The sequence below is a fragment of the Pseudopodoces humilis genome, chromosome 1, assembly GCF_049639895.1.
Source record: "Pseudopodoces humilis isolate 2021_Gansu_Grassland_sample_001 chromosome 1, ASM4963989v1, whole genome shotgun sequence".
Taxonomy (NCBI): Eukaryota; Metazoa; Chordata; class Aves; order Passeriformes; family Paridae; genus Pseudopodoces; species Pseudopodoces humilis.
This window is the reverse complement of record NC_142200.1, coordinates 44,998,354-45,012,507: the sequence shown is the minus strand read 5'-3', so window position 1 is coordinate 45,012,507 and position 14,154 is coordinate 44,998,354. Positions and strand designations below refer to the sequence as shown.

General features: G+C 41.5%; 1 protein-coding gene across 6 annotated transcripts in view; it reads right to left on the bottom strand.

Moving 5' to 3' along the window:
* Nucleotides 1–7,793: 7,793 nt before the first annotated feature.
* KCTD1 (potassium channel tetramerization domain containing 1) overlaps nucleotides 7,794–14,154 on the bottom strand; it is a 68,990-nt gene continuing 62,629 nt past the window's right edge. For all 6 annotated transcript variants that reach the window (XM_088063950.1, XM_014254058.2, XM_088063957.1 and 3 more), the window contains exons 4-5: nucleotides 11,985–12,290; nucleotides 7,794–9,531 (exon numbers count right to left, since the gene is read on the bottom strand). In XM_088063950.1, coding sequence (XP_087920076.1) covers nucleotides 9,373–9,531; nucleotides 11,985–12,290 — 465 coding nt within the window. In that variant the 3' untranslated portion in view covers nucleotides 7,794–9,372. The remainder of the gene's footprint in view (nucleotides 9,532–11,984; nucleotides 12,291–14,154) is intronic.

The window sequence follows — 14,154 nt, the reverse complement described above, 5'->3', positions numbered from 1 at the left end:
TGTGATATTGAATTCAGCTGCTTAATACACCCAGATGCTCCAGCAGCGCGTGCATAAAAAACCCCAGCTTCAATAAATAATGAAGATGAGAAGCATTTTTTTTTCTGTTTGTTTCTTTTTTTAATGAAAATGGCAAAACCACTAATTTGCTACTGTAGATCTGCATCAGTTATTTAACATGACATCTTGCTGTAGTAATAATCCATAAACATCCAGTATTACATATGGATTCATAAAAAGGTTTATGCTTGTGTTGGTGCTTTTGCTGTCTGCCAAATCAACTATGTACATTTTACAATAAATTATACATATTGAGCTGGGAACCTGCTGTGCTAATTGCTCACATTTTTGTAGGGGAAAAGTGTGGTCATAGAGTGCTTTTTTCATTTTAAGCATATTGAGAACATGTCAGAAGAAGATGCTATGTCTTCAGTTTTTCAGAGCTGAAAAATCAATATTTAGCCCCACAATAAGTAAAACAGACAAGAAATCAGGAAGAAAGAACTTGGGGGAAGCTTCCTCTGGTGTGTTCTTGCCCCTCTGTGTCTCTACTTGGTGAGGTATGGAAATATAAACATAATTTCAGTACTGCAAGTGTCCCATGAAATGAAGACCAAACTTCTACTGTACCAAAGGCTAAGGGCCCCCTGAAATGCCTCCCCAAATCAGGACCCCACAAGAAAGATGTGAAGGAGATCTGCATCTGCCTTTCTTGAAGTTCTTTGTTTGCTCTTCAGCAACAGTGATATGCAATTATGAGATACAGCTGTGTTTTTCACAGAATTCCTGTGAACAATACTTTATATATAATTTTATTACATTAAGCCCAGCACTTGCACCCAATGGCTTTCAAGTCCCATTAGGACAGAATCTCCATTCTGCTCCCTACTGAAAAAAAAGTAAAAGATCTCTCTTGATTGAAAAGAAAGAGAGGACAGAATTAAAACTCCAGATAATACGACAATGGCATCAAGTAAAGAGGTAGAGCCACATTTCACATGCCCTGAGGAACCTTTCACATCTCAGTTGGTCCAGTCTTCTTGGGAATGACAGAAAACATAGAATGGTTGAGATTGGATGAGACCTCTAGAGATCATCTTGTTCACTCCCACCTGGCACCAGCAGGGCCACCTTGAGCCCTTTGCCCAGGACTTTGTCCAGATGCTTTTTGATCTCCAGGGGACCCAGAGGATTTGCCTGATGGAGGAACAGGGAGCTGGGCACTCAGAACCCCTTGCTGCCAGCAGCACCTCACCGAGCCCCAACAGTGAGTACAGGCACTGCCCTGGGCTGCACCCCCTCTTGCACAGTTGCAGCTGTAACATTTTTTGGGTGGTTTATGGAGCACTGGCACTGCTCTTGCAGCTCTCACTCATGCAGCAACGCCCCATGAGCTGCTGACAACACCATCACAAAGGCTCAGTGGTCACCGATGCTAAGCAGTCACTACATCTGCTGTGTGGAGCATCAGCTGAGGCTGGACCAGAGCAGGATGCTGAGACAAAAATAAAGCCAATCCAAACACTGAGGACAAGTAAATGCCCTAATTTTTAAAGACATGCATTGAAAGGGGCAGTTGATCTTGTATTGCAGCTGTTACCAGGAAAATAAGAAAAGCAAGGAATAAAAGCAACAATGAAAGACATGGTTAAATCTCTCAAGTTGAAAAAAAACCCCAAAAGTTTTTACATGAAGGCATATTAGCTAAAAAAATTCCCCAAAGATAAAGAGTAACATTTACTAAAAATGTAGAAACGTCCTGGTTCTCATCACACTACAGGCTCATATCATGTCTTTGATGGAAGAGATTAGAAAAGGACCCATAGCATATACAACAGGGAACAGGAAAGCAGCATTTCCTAAACACTTTAAAAATGTGCACTTTTTTATCCTAGCAAAACAAGCTATATACTTTTATGATTGATTTATTATGTCAGCATTGCACTTCGGGCTCAATAGATATATTAACATTAAGCAGGTAAAGACTTAGGAATAATTTAAAATAGGGTTTACAGCAGCTGCAGAGCTGACTGAATTCTGCTGCAGGATTGTGAAAAAAGAGAGAAATGCTCTATTAAATTTAGAGAAAAAGACTCTTGTGTTTAAGTGTGTTAGTGAGAAGAGGCTGAGACTCACTGTGGCTGTGAATTGTCTGCCAAGCTGGCACATGAACATCATGGTACAGTTGGTTTGGTCTCACAGAGAAGGTCCTTCCTCAGAGACTGACATTCCTTCCCTCTCCAAAGAGCAATGGAGGATTTTTCCCTTTCACCAAGGAGCAGATCAATTAGGAATGAACTTAAATGCATGAAACATGTTAAACCCACCAAGTTACATGCATTGTATTTGGTTTTCCTTAAACATAGTTTCTTTGTACTTCCTTGCTAGCCTTCAAAGCGTGCCAAGTACTCTGTGCATGCAATATCTGGTTTCAGGCAAACCAGCATGGCAGTTTGCCTGAGCTGAGAAAATATGCTTGAAGTCGGCATTCACAGGCGGCTTCAGCATCCTAAGGAAAATGCTTTGTTTTTGTAGCCTGAAAGTATGTCACAAACATGAATAGAATTATACACTCACTCTCCCTCACCCTCAATCCTCTTTACCTGAGGAAAAAATTATACACTTCCAATTACAGGGCCAGTTAAAATCAATACAAAGGTGGGAGAAAACAGATCATTTTTCTTATGGAAGTAACTGTTTTCATTAATTTTTCATTAGTCCTGCTTTTGTTGTGCTATCCATCACTGAAGAAGCTGGTATGCAGTAGATTACATTTAGGTTATCTTACATGCTTCCAGGATTTAGTAGATATTGCCCGATAAAGCTGCGAGCTTTATGGCTTTAACTTACATCTATCAATAATGCATCAGAAGAGAAATTTTCTGCAGAACAGCTGTCCCTGAGCCAAGCTGCTTTCTTCTGGAATAGCTGCACTGGTTACAGCGAAGATGATAGCACAGCTTTTAAACTACTCATCTAAAGTCTACAGTTGTGAGAAAGATGAGCAGATGCTTAAGGAGGAAGATAATTCGTGAGGGTTTGAGCCTTAATTTCCCACTGTAGTAATTTTTATTGTAGAGCACTTGAAGCTGGGAGCCAGCCATGCCTTGCCCCATCTCAACAACCACACCTGAAAAACATTCCTGCCATCCTGGCATGCAGCAGAATTTGTTGTGACCACTGTACAAACAAACAAAGCTCTTTTACAAACTGTCTTGGAGCTTTCCCCTTCTCCCATTTTAATGCCTGAGTTCTGTGTTAAGTAACATAAACATAAACAGAAAATGATAGTCCCTACTAAGGAGCTGAGCCAGAAAAAGGAAATGCAGTAGGCCATCAGTAGATTTCACTTAAAACATGTAAGGTAAAGGAAATTTTATTTCATTTAATTTATTTTTCTCTCACTTTGGAAGGAATTAGGAAAAGAAATCAGAAGGTGAGTAAAGCATAACATGGTTGTAATGCTAACATTTTAAGCTTTGAATAATTTGTGCTTGAATAGCTTCTAACTCTCAAAAAAAAAAATGTGTCTCAGCTCCTCCTTGATTTCCACCTATTTCTGTACTGCAAGAGGACTTGTGAAAAAGGACGGCTAAGTGGGACTCCAGACGTGCAGTTTGACACTCAAGTGGGTGACAGTCAAGCTTTCTTCAGCCTCCCCAGGTGCAAGGTGAGTTTTTTGCTGCCTTCCTCCCTTAGAAGCAGAGAGGTGCTTAATTGAAGGTCTGTACAATACTTTGAAGAGACCAAGCACTGCATTAGGGCCAAAGTTATTACTCTTGAGCTGCCCAGGCACAGCCCCCAGCAGAAGAAAAACAAGCCTCCTGAGCTGGAGAAAACGAGGGAAAGAAATGCACAGCTGCTTTTGGTTTTAATGTAAGCCACCCAGAACTGAAATATTTATTCAGAAGCAGCATGGATTAGTGACATCATGGCTCCAGATCTTCAGAACAAGCATCCGTGTTCTGCTTGTTTTGCCTTTTGTTTTGCAATTTCTTGGGAGTTAATCAAATGCAGTATCAAACATCCACTGGGGAGCCTCACTGAGCGCTCTGGTTTGACCTGAAGTCAGAATGAATGCAGTACATGAATTTAGGGGACTTCACCACATGCAGTTTTTGTTTTAAGTCAATGTCACCCTGTCTTTTAGACTGCATCCTACTGGTAAGGAGGCAAGGCCAGCCATCCCATGCTTCACATTTTCCTCAGGAAAATTAATAACAACACTGACAAGCTACATAACAGAAGCCACAATACCATTTAGGGTTGTAGATGAGATCATTAATCAGTCCGAACTCCAAAACACAGAGACAAATCTCCCTCTCTCCATCTCTTCTCAGACCAGCAAGCCAGAGCTGTGCTCCAAGGACCACAAGACAGGGATGAATGGGTACCAGCACTCCATGCTTCCCAAGAAGCACAAATCCAGCCTGCTGATGCTAGTGACAGCCTCTCCAGAGAGGAGAACTCATGCATATAGGGCTTTAATAAGGCTGAGAGAAAAGAGTCTCATCAACCTATGCTTCCTCTGACCTGCAGTGGAAAATACTGTATTTTTAGAAACAACAGAGATGACATTATTGCTGTGGATGCAATGACACTGACAGCCCATGACTACACTGCATCCTTTTGGCTTCTGAGTGGAGTGTGAGGCAAATTCACCATGAATATGGAGGGCAGAAGATGGGATCTGGCCCATAATCCCCTACATCACCTGAAAAATATTAACCCCCTTATTATTTTAGGGGCATGGGACTCCTATTAGGTCCCTAGTCAAAAAATGTCAGGGGTGGGGGTGGAACACAAAAAAAACCAAAAAAACAAAAACAAACACAAACAAACAAAAAAACTTTATTCAAGGAGAAGTGGGTTTTTCTCCATTTGTCAGAGGACATTTCCATTTCTGGAGCTCTTACTTATGCATATAGAAGATGCTTCAGTGGGCTAGCACTATGGTTTCCCCACAGCATCAATGTTAACATCCTGCTTATCAGCTAGCAGAGCTAGCTCAGCTTGTAAGAGGATGAACTTGTGTACTGTGTGCCTGCATTTCTTCTTTTTAAGAGGAGTTAGGGCTATGATTTTAGTAGTTTCAGTCTCAAATAGAGGATCCCGTGTGCTAAGTGAGTTTTGGGGTCTTCAAAAAAATGGATCAATGGGGTAGCAGCCAAAGCCAACACTGGGACCTGGTGCAACATATTGATTTTTGGTGGTGGCGATCCCTCCAGACCCTCAAGAAATAATAAACCACTCAAACTGAAGTCTGAGAAAAAGCAACTGGTCTACAGGCCCTAAGGATGTCTTGGTTTCATTTCCACTGTAAATAAACCTCAGGCAGCTTGAATGCCAACATACAAATACCAGTTGTCCATAGAAATAATTCATAATATAGAATTCCTCAGAGAAGAAATGACAGATGGAAATAGATGTTTTTATTTCTCTGAAAAACTGACCACTGGTCAAAAAAAAATGCTTTTCTCACCCCCCAAAATCCAACCCTCCCCCCCCTCCCCCAAGTCATGCAATGGAAACATTAAAGAAAAATTCACTTGACAACTCATTTGGGTGGCAGTAAAAACCCTGTAATTAGTATAGAAATCAATTTTTAAAGCTTGCTGCAAAAAATTATGCTTATGAACAAAATGTTTGACTTCAAATTGAATTCAGTGCCTGTTCAGCATAAAGGAAAATAATTGAATGGGTGGCTCAACTTTCATGTTTTCAGAGTTTACTAAGTTTTCTCCATTGGTTTTCGTTATGCATTTTAGCGGGCATCATAAAACAATGTGTTAACTCGACTTGCTTGTTGCCAGTCAAGCACTGAGATAATCTGCTTCCTTCTATAGACATGTGGCAATGGAGAGGGAAAACGTTCATTGGGCCAGACTGCCTGGCTAGTATGTACCTGAAGACAGAATAAATCAGCAGCACCTACTTACCAGTACTGCTTCTGGAAAGAGAGATCAACCCAGGGACAAAGCAGGACTTCACTTTCTGTAGCACAGAGTAAATTAGCTCAGTCTTCAACAGGACACTCAGTTTTAATGTTCGTCCAAGCATGCCAGGATCCATACTTACATTACACAGCTGTTTGGTACATTAAGGAGGTGACGGGAAGAAGTAAACCCTGGGTCGATGGTTACTGCAGAAATCCAGCATTTGCATTACCCAAAGAAAAGGTGAGGACCAAATTCCTCTGCCTGTGTCTCACTCTGGGAAGGGGAGTTGGTGCCATCTGCAATCTTTGCACGTCTGCAAGAGTTCTCCTGGCAGCTGCTTAACCAACTTGCTGAAGTACAACATTGGCAGCTACTGCTCACTGCAGCTCTGCCTCTTGTTATTAAACACAGCACCACTGATGGCATAAAATGGAGTCAACACTTTCTAATAAAAAAACAGATACACTTAGATGCCAAAATTACAAACCTCCAGAAACAAGCTGACAGTAATCTGGTCCTTCTTGGTTCTCCCATTCCCCTCACTTTCCTGGAGAAATTGCTTATTTGTTTGTTGATCAGTTTTTCTAAAGAACATTTTAAAAACACATGGTTATAAAACTCAGTTGCAAACTGGACTAATCTCATTTGCTCTCTAAAAATCTACAGCCAGTTTATTCCTGCATACATTTTTAATCAGCCATTGGTTTGAATATTCATGACCTCTTACTCCATGACCACATTGTAACAGCAGAAACATTTACATCCAGGTCTGAGAGTGATTTTTGACTCCATCAACAACAAAAGCGGGCTTGCTGAGAGGGTGACCAGCCAGCTGAAAATTTGGGAGGAGCACAGTGGTATCTTCAAGGTCATTGACTTGGACAGGTACATGCTGAGCAAGCAAAACCACCAGCAGAGCACAACCTGCTGGCTTTAGGAGCCACATGTTGGAAAGCATTGCAGGCAAAGCTCCTCGCTTTCCACACCCTGCCTGGCAGTGTGGGCCCTGCCAGCACTGGAGGGATACTTTTGGGGCTGCTGATGCTCCTGGCCAGGCAGGCTTGTGGTGCCTGCTCACCAAAGAGCAGGGAAAGGAGCTGCACTCCCCCCAGCTCCAGCCTGCATTGGAACATAAGCCCATATGCACAGATGGGGGCCAGCAGGGCAGGTCTGAATGTGGGAATACCTTTGGGCCGAACAGAGAGTGTAAACACATCCCCTGAGACATTGTGGAGGCCCCAGAAAGTTCAGCTCCACCAGGATGCATGAGAGGATCTGCGCAGCAGTCTCTGAAGAATCACATCACCTTGCACTGGTACTTGTGTACTCTCAAACCCACGGGGACCAGCATCCTTTTCGACATCACAAATTTCATCACTTTCAACGGTTTGAAGATCTGTTAAAAATATTTATTTCCCTGGGTTTTAGCTTTCCAACTTCTATGCAGACTAACAACCAAATTGTGGGCAGTAAGAGCAAGCATTTGTTTATTTTGTAAGAGGACTTCTTGCTGCTGATTGAAAACAAGCATTTTCAATGAGGCAGCTGTTTCAGTACTGTGAATAGACAGATCAGCATCACATTGAAGATCTAATAGCCTGCTAATGAACCTTAATTTTTAGAGCCCCCTCCCTCACCCATTTTCACATTTCAGTAATTCCAAACCATTGATATGTGCTGCCAGTTAAAGATGTCCTCAGACATCTTTAATAAAAAACAGAAAAAATGTAACTTGTTTTTTTTTTTTTTAGTTATCAGACAATATTAAAAAATGTTGTTACATGTATCTAACAGTTTCTTTTTTCTTTTCTTAAATAAATACCAAAGTGTCACCAAAATGAATGGAACGCCAGCACCATTGTTGATAAAAATTTCCATACTAGGATGAACACACAGTCATATTCTGTAACAGTGCATAAAAAGAGACTTTGGAGGAAAGGTGGTGGTTGCTGGTGCGTCAACCCATGAGCTGTCCATGCAGTGGCATCAGGATGTGGCACCTCTGCAAAATCTCACAGGCCTGGAGCTGGTGCCTGCAGAGGTGGCCTCAGTGAGACGCTGCAAGAGAGCAGCTCACAGGACATCTAATGCAGGATGTAGATTTACTGTCTGCTACCAAGGGACACGCAGCCGATGGGTAACTCAAGGGGCTGGCCATGTCACTCTCTAGGCAGAAGAACAATGGCTTGTAACGAGGAAAATGAGCAACCTGAAAACCAGACAGGCTGACTAACACTCAGCAAGGCAAGGGCTTGGAGAGTCAAAGCTGCCAACTCCTTAATCAAGGGGGAATGATGCAAGGATTCACTGTCACACGGAAGGTTACAGAACCAGATGTCATTTTTTGATGGGTTTCCCTGGGCTGAGCCAGTGTTATTTTCAGGTCTGACCAACAGCCTCTCTTCCGACTAGGACAAAGGTTAAAAGAGATAGTGCTGAAGGAACAGCAGCCATGTGCACCACACCAGAAGATCCCTCAACAGCCTCTGCTGCCTTTAACTCGCTCCACCCTGTGCAGGCAGCACTGCCTGCTCACTGCCTTGCCCCTCTACATGCTGGAGTGCAGTGAAATCCCACCTCTCTGCTTCTGTTGGCTTAAACCAGACCCTTGTTATTTTAAACAGGAGTTTATTGTATTTAATACATTATAAAATTTGAAAAAATTGTAGGAAAGCAGCAGATTCAAACCAGAGCATCTCTACCAAATATTAATTATTCTGGCCCCCTTTGAAAAACACAAAACAAAACAACAAAAAAACCTCATTCAAAAGAAAAGTTAACCTTTCACATCTGTGAGGGCAGACAAAAAGTGTGCGACTTCTGTACAAACTACATTTAAAATTTCAGCTTTCCAATGCAATGGATGGTTGTCTCCTGAACACCTGCCCATCCACCTCTAAAAAAGACAGACATAAACCTCCATATGCAAATAAAGTTGAGTCAAGGTGTATACACATTAAAAAGTGGATGGCTGTTTGGCAATGAAAATGGGTGAAGAGTAGTCTATGAATCCCCCCCTGGAAATGGCTTGTACACCCTCAAGTGGGCCTGGGAAGGGCCTAGGACACTTAATGGCCATCACAGCACCAACCTCATCTACCACATTTTGCCATTGCATTTCCTACCCTTTGACATATACATACATATATATATGTACAGACATACATATACATACATATTTTTTTATGTGTGTGTGTGTGTTTTCTTTTATACCTTGAGCTTATTATTATTATTATCACTACTATTCCAAGTGTTCCCATATGAATTCAGGTGTGGTCTCTATATTTGATATAAATGTGTCTTTTATTCAATTTTAGTTCCAGGACTTGTTTGGAGTCCAAACTGCACATGAAATGTCCCCCTCTTTTTTTTCCTCTTTGTTTTCCTTTTTTTTTTTTTTTTTTTTTTTTTTGCATAAAGAAGCATGTCCATTTTAGTCCAGAGGCTCTTGCTTTATTCGAATGACAGAGGGTGCACGAGATGTCCTTCTGAGTTCTCGTCTTAGTACGTATTCACTGAATTGGGAAGAGTCCACCCCACCTCCACATGAGCCAACAATCTCAAACCCTCTTTGCTGTAACCTCTCGAGTACCTGCAAAAAAAGAGGAAACAAACAGCAATTTATAAGTGAATAAACAGACTATTTGCTGTCCAACAATAATAACTGCTGTTTTTAAATGGATTCAGCCAGGGAAAAAAAAGAGTGGTTACATAGCTTAACTTAATAGTACCGGGTTGATTTCTGATGACTATGGCCACTGAGTAGTGAAAAAGAAAAAAATAAGGAAAATTTATTTTATTTTTTAGTACTGCCAACAAATCCAGTCTTCTTCTGGTCACAGAAACATGACTAGAAAAACACATTCTCGCTTCACAGAATTTACAACACAAAAGGGCAAATACATGATTGCACAGCAGATGCTGAGCAAACACCTCAACGACATGGTGACAGTGTAGATAACACGGTCATAATTTCAGAAAACCTACCATGATATTTACTAGACACTTAAAAACTAACTCTTTGTTACTTTTATCATCATCTTCACCTGTTCTGGGGTTCCTCTGCCTTCACCTGTGAAAGAGACTTCCTGGGATTTACCAGGGTTAGCCTGACAGCCGCCAGCCCCAAGGAAGGGGCTGATGTTCCTGGACCTCAGAGGATGTGGGATCCTCTGTTCAGCATGACCAGACCTCACAAGGGTTGTGCTGGAATCAGATGCCTACCACGGCTTTCTCAGCTGTTTCACCAGTTGCCAAATTGGCTTGTATGTGTGCTGGGACAACACTGGCAAGCAGAATGGCAGAAGGCTGCAAAGGACTAGTGCAGGGGAAGAAGCAAACTGAGGTTTAAAAGTGCTTCAAAGAAGATATGCCATGTCTTTACATAAAATGCTTCAGCTTGGCAAATGTCTTTCCAAAGTACTTAAGCATGGCTAATTGACCAGCAGTCATATCAAAAAGGAAGGGGTAGGAAAAGAGACTTGGAAACAGCGATCAAAACACATGTGATCTTTAGCTTTTAACATTATATGCCAAAATCTCCCACCCCTGCCCAAATGTGTTGGTGCAAGCCACTGAAAAACAGAACAGGAAAACTTGGGTCCTGAGAAAAAATGTGGTGGAAGCAACTCTGGAAACTAGCTCAGGCATGGACAATCCATTTGGCCTGTACCTCATTCTTCAGGTTTATTGGTAGTCCTTGTCCTGTCTCCCATTTCTATTAGTACTGGGAGGTGCTTACATGTTCCTGTTATCAGTGTGGGACCATTACCTCTCTTGAGGCCTGTACATATTTTGCCACTCTGACTCAGGTTTTTCACATCAGTAAATATGCTTTGTAATTCTTATTGCGGATGTTGGGCTCTTCTACCAGGAAGCCAGCAACAGGTCAAGAGGAAATGGCCTCAAGATGCAGCAGGGGACATTCAGGCTGGGTTGGACATCAGAACAATTTCTTCACTATGAGGGTGATTAAGCATTGGAATGGACTATCCAGGGCATTGGTGAAGTCATATCCCTGGAAACACTCAAGAAATGACTGGATGTGGCACTTAGTGCCGTGGTTTAGTTGACGTGGTGGTGTTTGATCAAAGGCTGAACTTGTTGATTTGGAGATCTTTTCCAGCCTTAATGACTCTGTGATTCTCTACATGGACAGTGGGACCTGGCAGGTGAAAAGATGCCAAGCTCAGCTTGCAAGCCTGTTCTGTACAAGAATTCACTCATGAGCCTGCAGCATTTAGGAGGTGTGTTTAAACCCAACAGCATCAATTTGCTGTTGATGATTCCACATGGGAAGCACTGGCTATGCAGGATTTCCTAACTAGGTGCAGACAGGTGTCTGAGGCTAGTTGCTTTTACCCAACAAAGGATAAAAACATAACACTAACACTGAAGTTGATTATAATTATTTCAGGAATTACCTGCATTTGTCTCCCAGATTTTTTCTTATCCATTTGGTAACATCTACAGATATTAGACATTGCTACACTGCATCATAGAATACTTTGGGTTGAAAGGCACCTTTAAAGATGATCCAGTTCAACCCCTCTGCAATGAGCAGGGACATTAACTAAACCAGGCTGCTCAGAGCCCTGTCCAGCCTAACCCTTGAATATTTCCATGGATGAGGCATCCACCACCTCTCTGGGCAACCTGTTCCAGTGTTTCACCACCCTCACTACAAAATTTTTCTCCTTTCATTTAGTAAAAATCTACCCTATTTTAGTTTAAATCATTACCCCTTGTCCTATCAATTGCAACAGGCCTCTACTATGCTGTAAAAAATCAGGAACAAACACTGCAAGTGAAGGGTTTTCCCTATGACCACAGAAAATTCTAACACTACTGTAGTTTGTTTGCAAAGAGATTTGGTGATACGCGAATTAAAAGGGGAAAGACAACTCGACACACAGATGTAAATAACTTGCTTAAAGCCTCCAGCTGATTCTGCTCACCAAAAAGCTCCAGTGACATGGAACAGGGTCAGCCCGCTGGTTCCTGACCAGCAGCTCCCTCTCAAAAAATGCACACGTGACTTCCTACCTGAACTGAGTTGAGGTGACAATATCCGTTCAGCGGAAATCGGATGACGTGTGTAGAGTCGTGGTTCCAGCCGGCGTTGACAGAATTACACATCACATCACCGATCTCTGGGAACACCTCCTCTATCAATGACTTATCTCCACTCAGTGTAATCCTCTCGCCGAGATCTGGGGCAACTCGCACCACCAGGCACTCGCAAGACTTTGAGAAGCGGCCACTCTCCCGGTCCTGTTTCCACCGTTCCATCTCTCCTAGCATGGGCTGAAGCTGGAAATATTTTGCTTCTTCATATAACAAGCTGTAGTCCTGAAAGACACATACATTACTGTGCACAATTAAAAGAGACATTGCTAATGTGGTGCTTAAGGTGTATGGTTATTCAGGCCAACGCTGCTCCAGGTCTGGAACACTTCAGACAGAGCTCCTAATTACTGTGTAGGAAGGTGTAATAAAGTAACAGTGCAAGCAAAAAATAACCATCAGCCATTTGAAACACAATGAATATAGCAGCATTTGTAAGAGCTGGGAAAGGCTATGCCTGCTCAACTCCCTTCTGCAAAAAAAAAATCCAACTTTTTCCCATATTTCATCTCCACAGTGATGTCATATAATAATGATCTCATTGAACAGATGGAACAGAATTCAATCAGGATTCAGAAAATTCATCACTAGGATCCATTGTGTCTTACAGCAATACTAGCAGGCATTGTGACAGGTATAAGAATGTAAATGAGGGAGCCTGTAATAGTTGTTAGTGTAAAATGATTCAGATATTTGCATAATGTTTGCACATATTAGTGCATTTTAAAAATTAAGTATTTTTTAATACTTCCCTATTTTGCCACTAGTATTGTTTACTACATCATCTCAAATGCTAGAGCAGAGGGAATGCATTTCTAGGCATAGCCACTGCAGAAGTAATTTAGAACTAATGATGTGGAGTCTGCCTACTGCCATTTTTTAAATTTAAAAAACATTTTTTTAAAAAATCTTGTTTTTCTAGGTGTAAGAGCATAAAACCATTTGGAAAATATTTATACAGAGAAAATAGATACATAAGAATTAGGGAAGAGAGTGAAACAAAATGACAAGAGAAGCCTGCTAACAGTCAATATGGTCCTGAATGTGAACTAGAAGCCAAATACTTGATGAGGACACCTAAATCATGGCAAAAATACTGCTTACATTTATTGTGTAACAAAAAAGTAATGTAATCTATATGTTTCTAGGAAACAAGAACCTGTTCATTTTAATCACTGTTTTTTTGTACACCTTAAAGCTAACTGGGGAGGACACCCCTTTGAACATCACAGTTGGGTGAACTTGCCAGGAGTTACATTTTTAATTTCAGCACAGCTACAGTACATTTATGTGTTTAAAAGGCTCTACATATGTAATTTCTTAATATTGCATGAAAGGTGGCTTTTCCTTTTTCCCATTTTCCTTTTTCCTATTTCTGATTACCTGCAGGAGAAGTGCCAAGAGCAGCACAAAGTCATGCTAAGGCTTCAAAAGAAGGAAATGATGCTTAGCTGTTAGCTCCAAACTCCCACATTATTCAGAGGGATCTACCCTTGTCACATATGGGAGCAGCAAGGATGTGTCTACAGCAGATGATTCAAAGGTTGCTGAAACAGAGCTCTTGAACTCAGTATCACACCGTATTATGCCCAAATGCCTGAAAAACTGCCTCAGCTATGAGAGCAAAAGGACAGCAAACCAGGGTGAACTGCTCCATCCCTGCCTCATCACCCATCACCTCTCTTGTTCAATCCCAGTTGCTGCATTTCCTACAGTGAACCAGGTGCACTGATGTGTGATCATTAAGATAAGGATCTGTTCTGACTGAAGACATCACATATACACCCTCATACCTAGTAGCTGATCACATGGGTTCTAAAGCTCTACCTTTGCAGGCTCTGTCTGACAATGAACTATCACTAATTCACTAATTCAACTTGTTACTAAAAGCTAAAGAGAAATAAAAAGCAGGCTCTTTAATAAAAAGTCTAAATGAACTATTAGAACATAGAACTATTAATTCCTGACTTCTCTAGAACTCCAAAATTAAACTTGCAGTATGCATTCAAGAATCTGAGGGAGAAAAGATTCTACGACTTAATGCCCAAATATTACCATGTGTGCAGTTTATTTTGTCAATATTGTGATT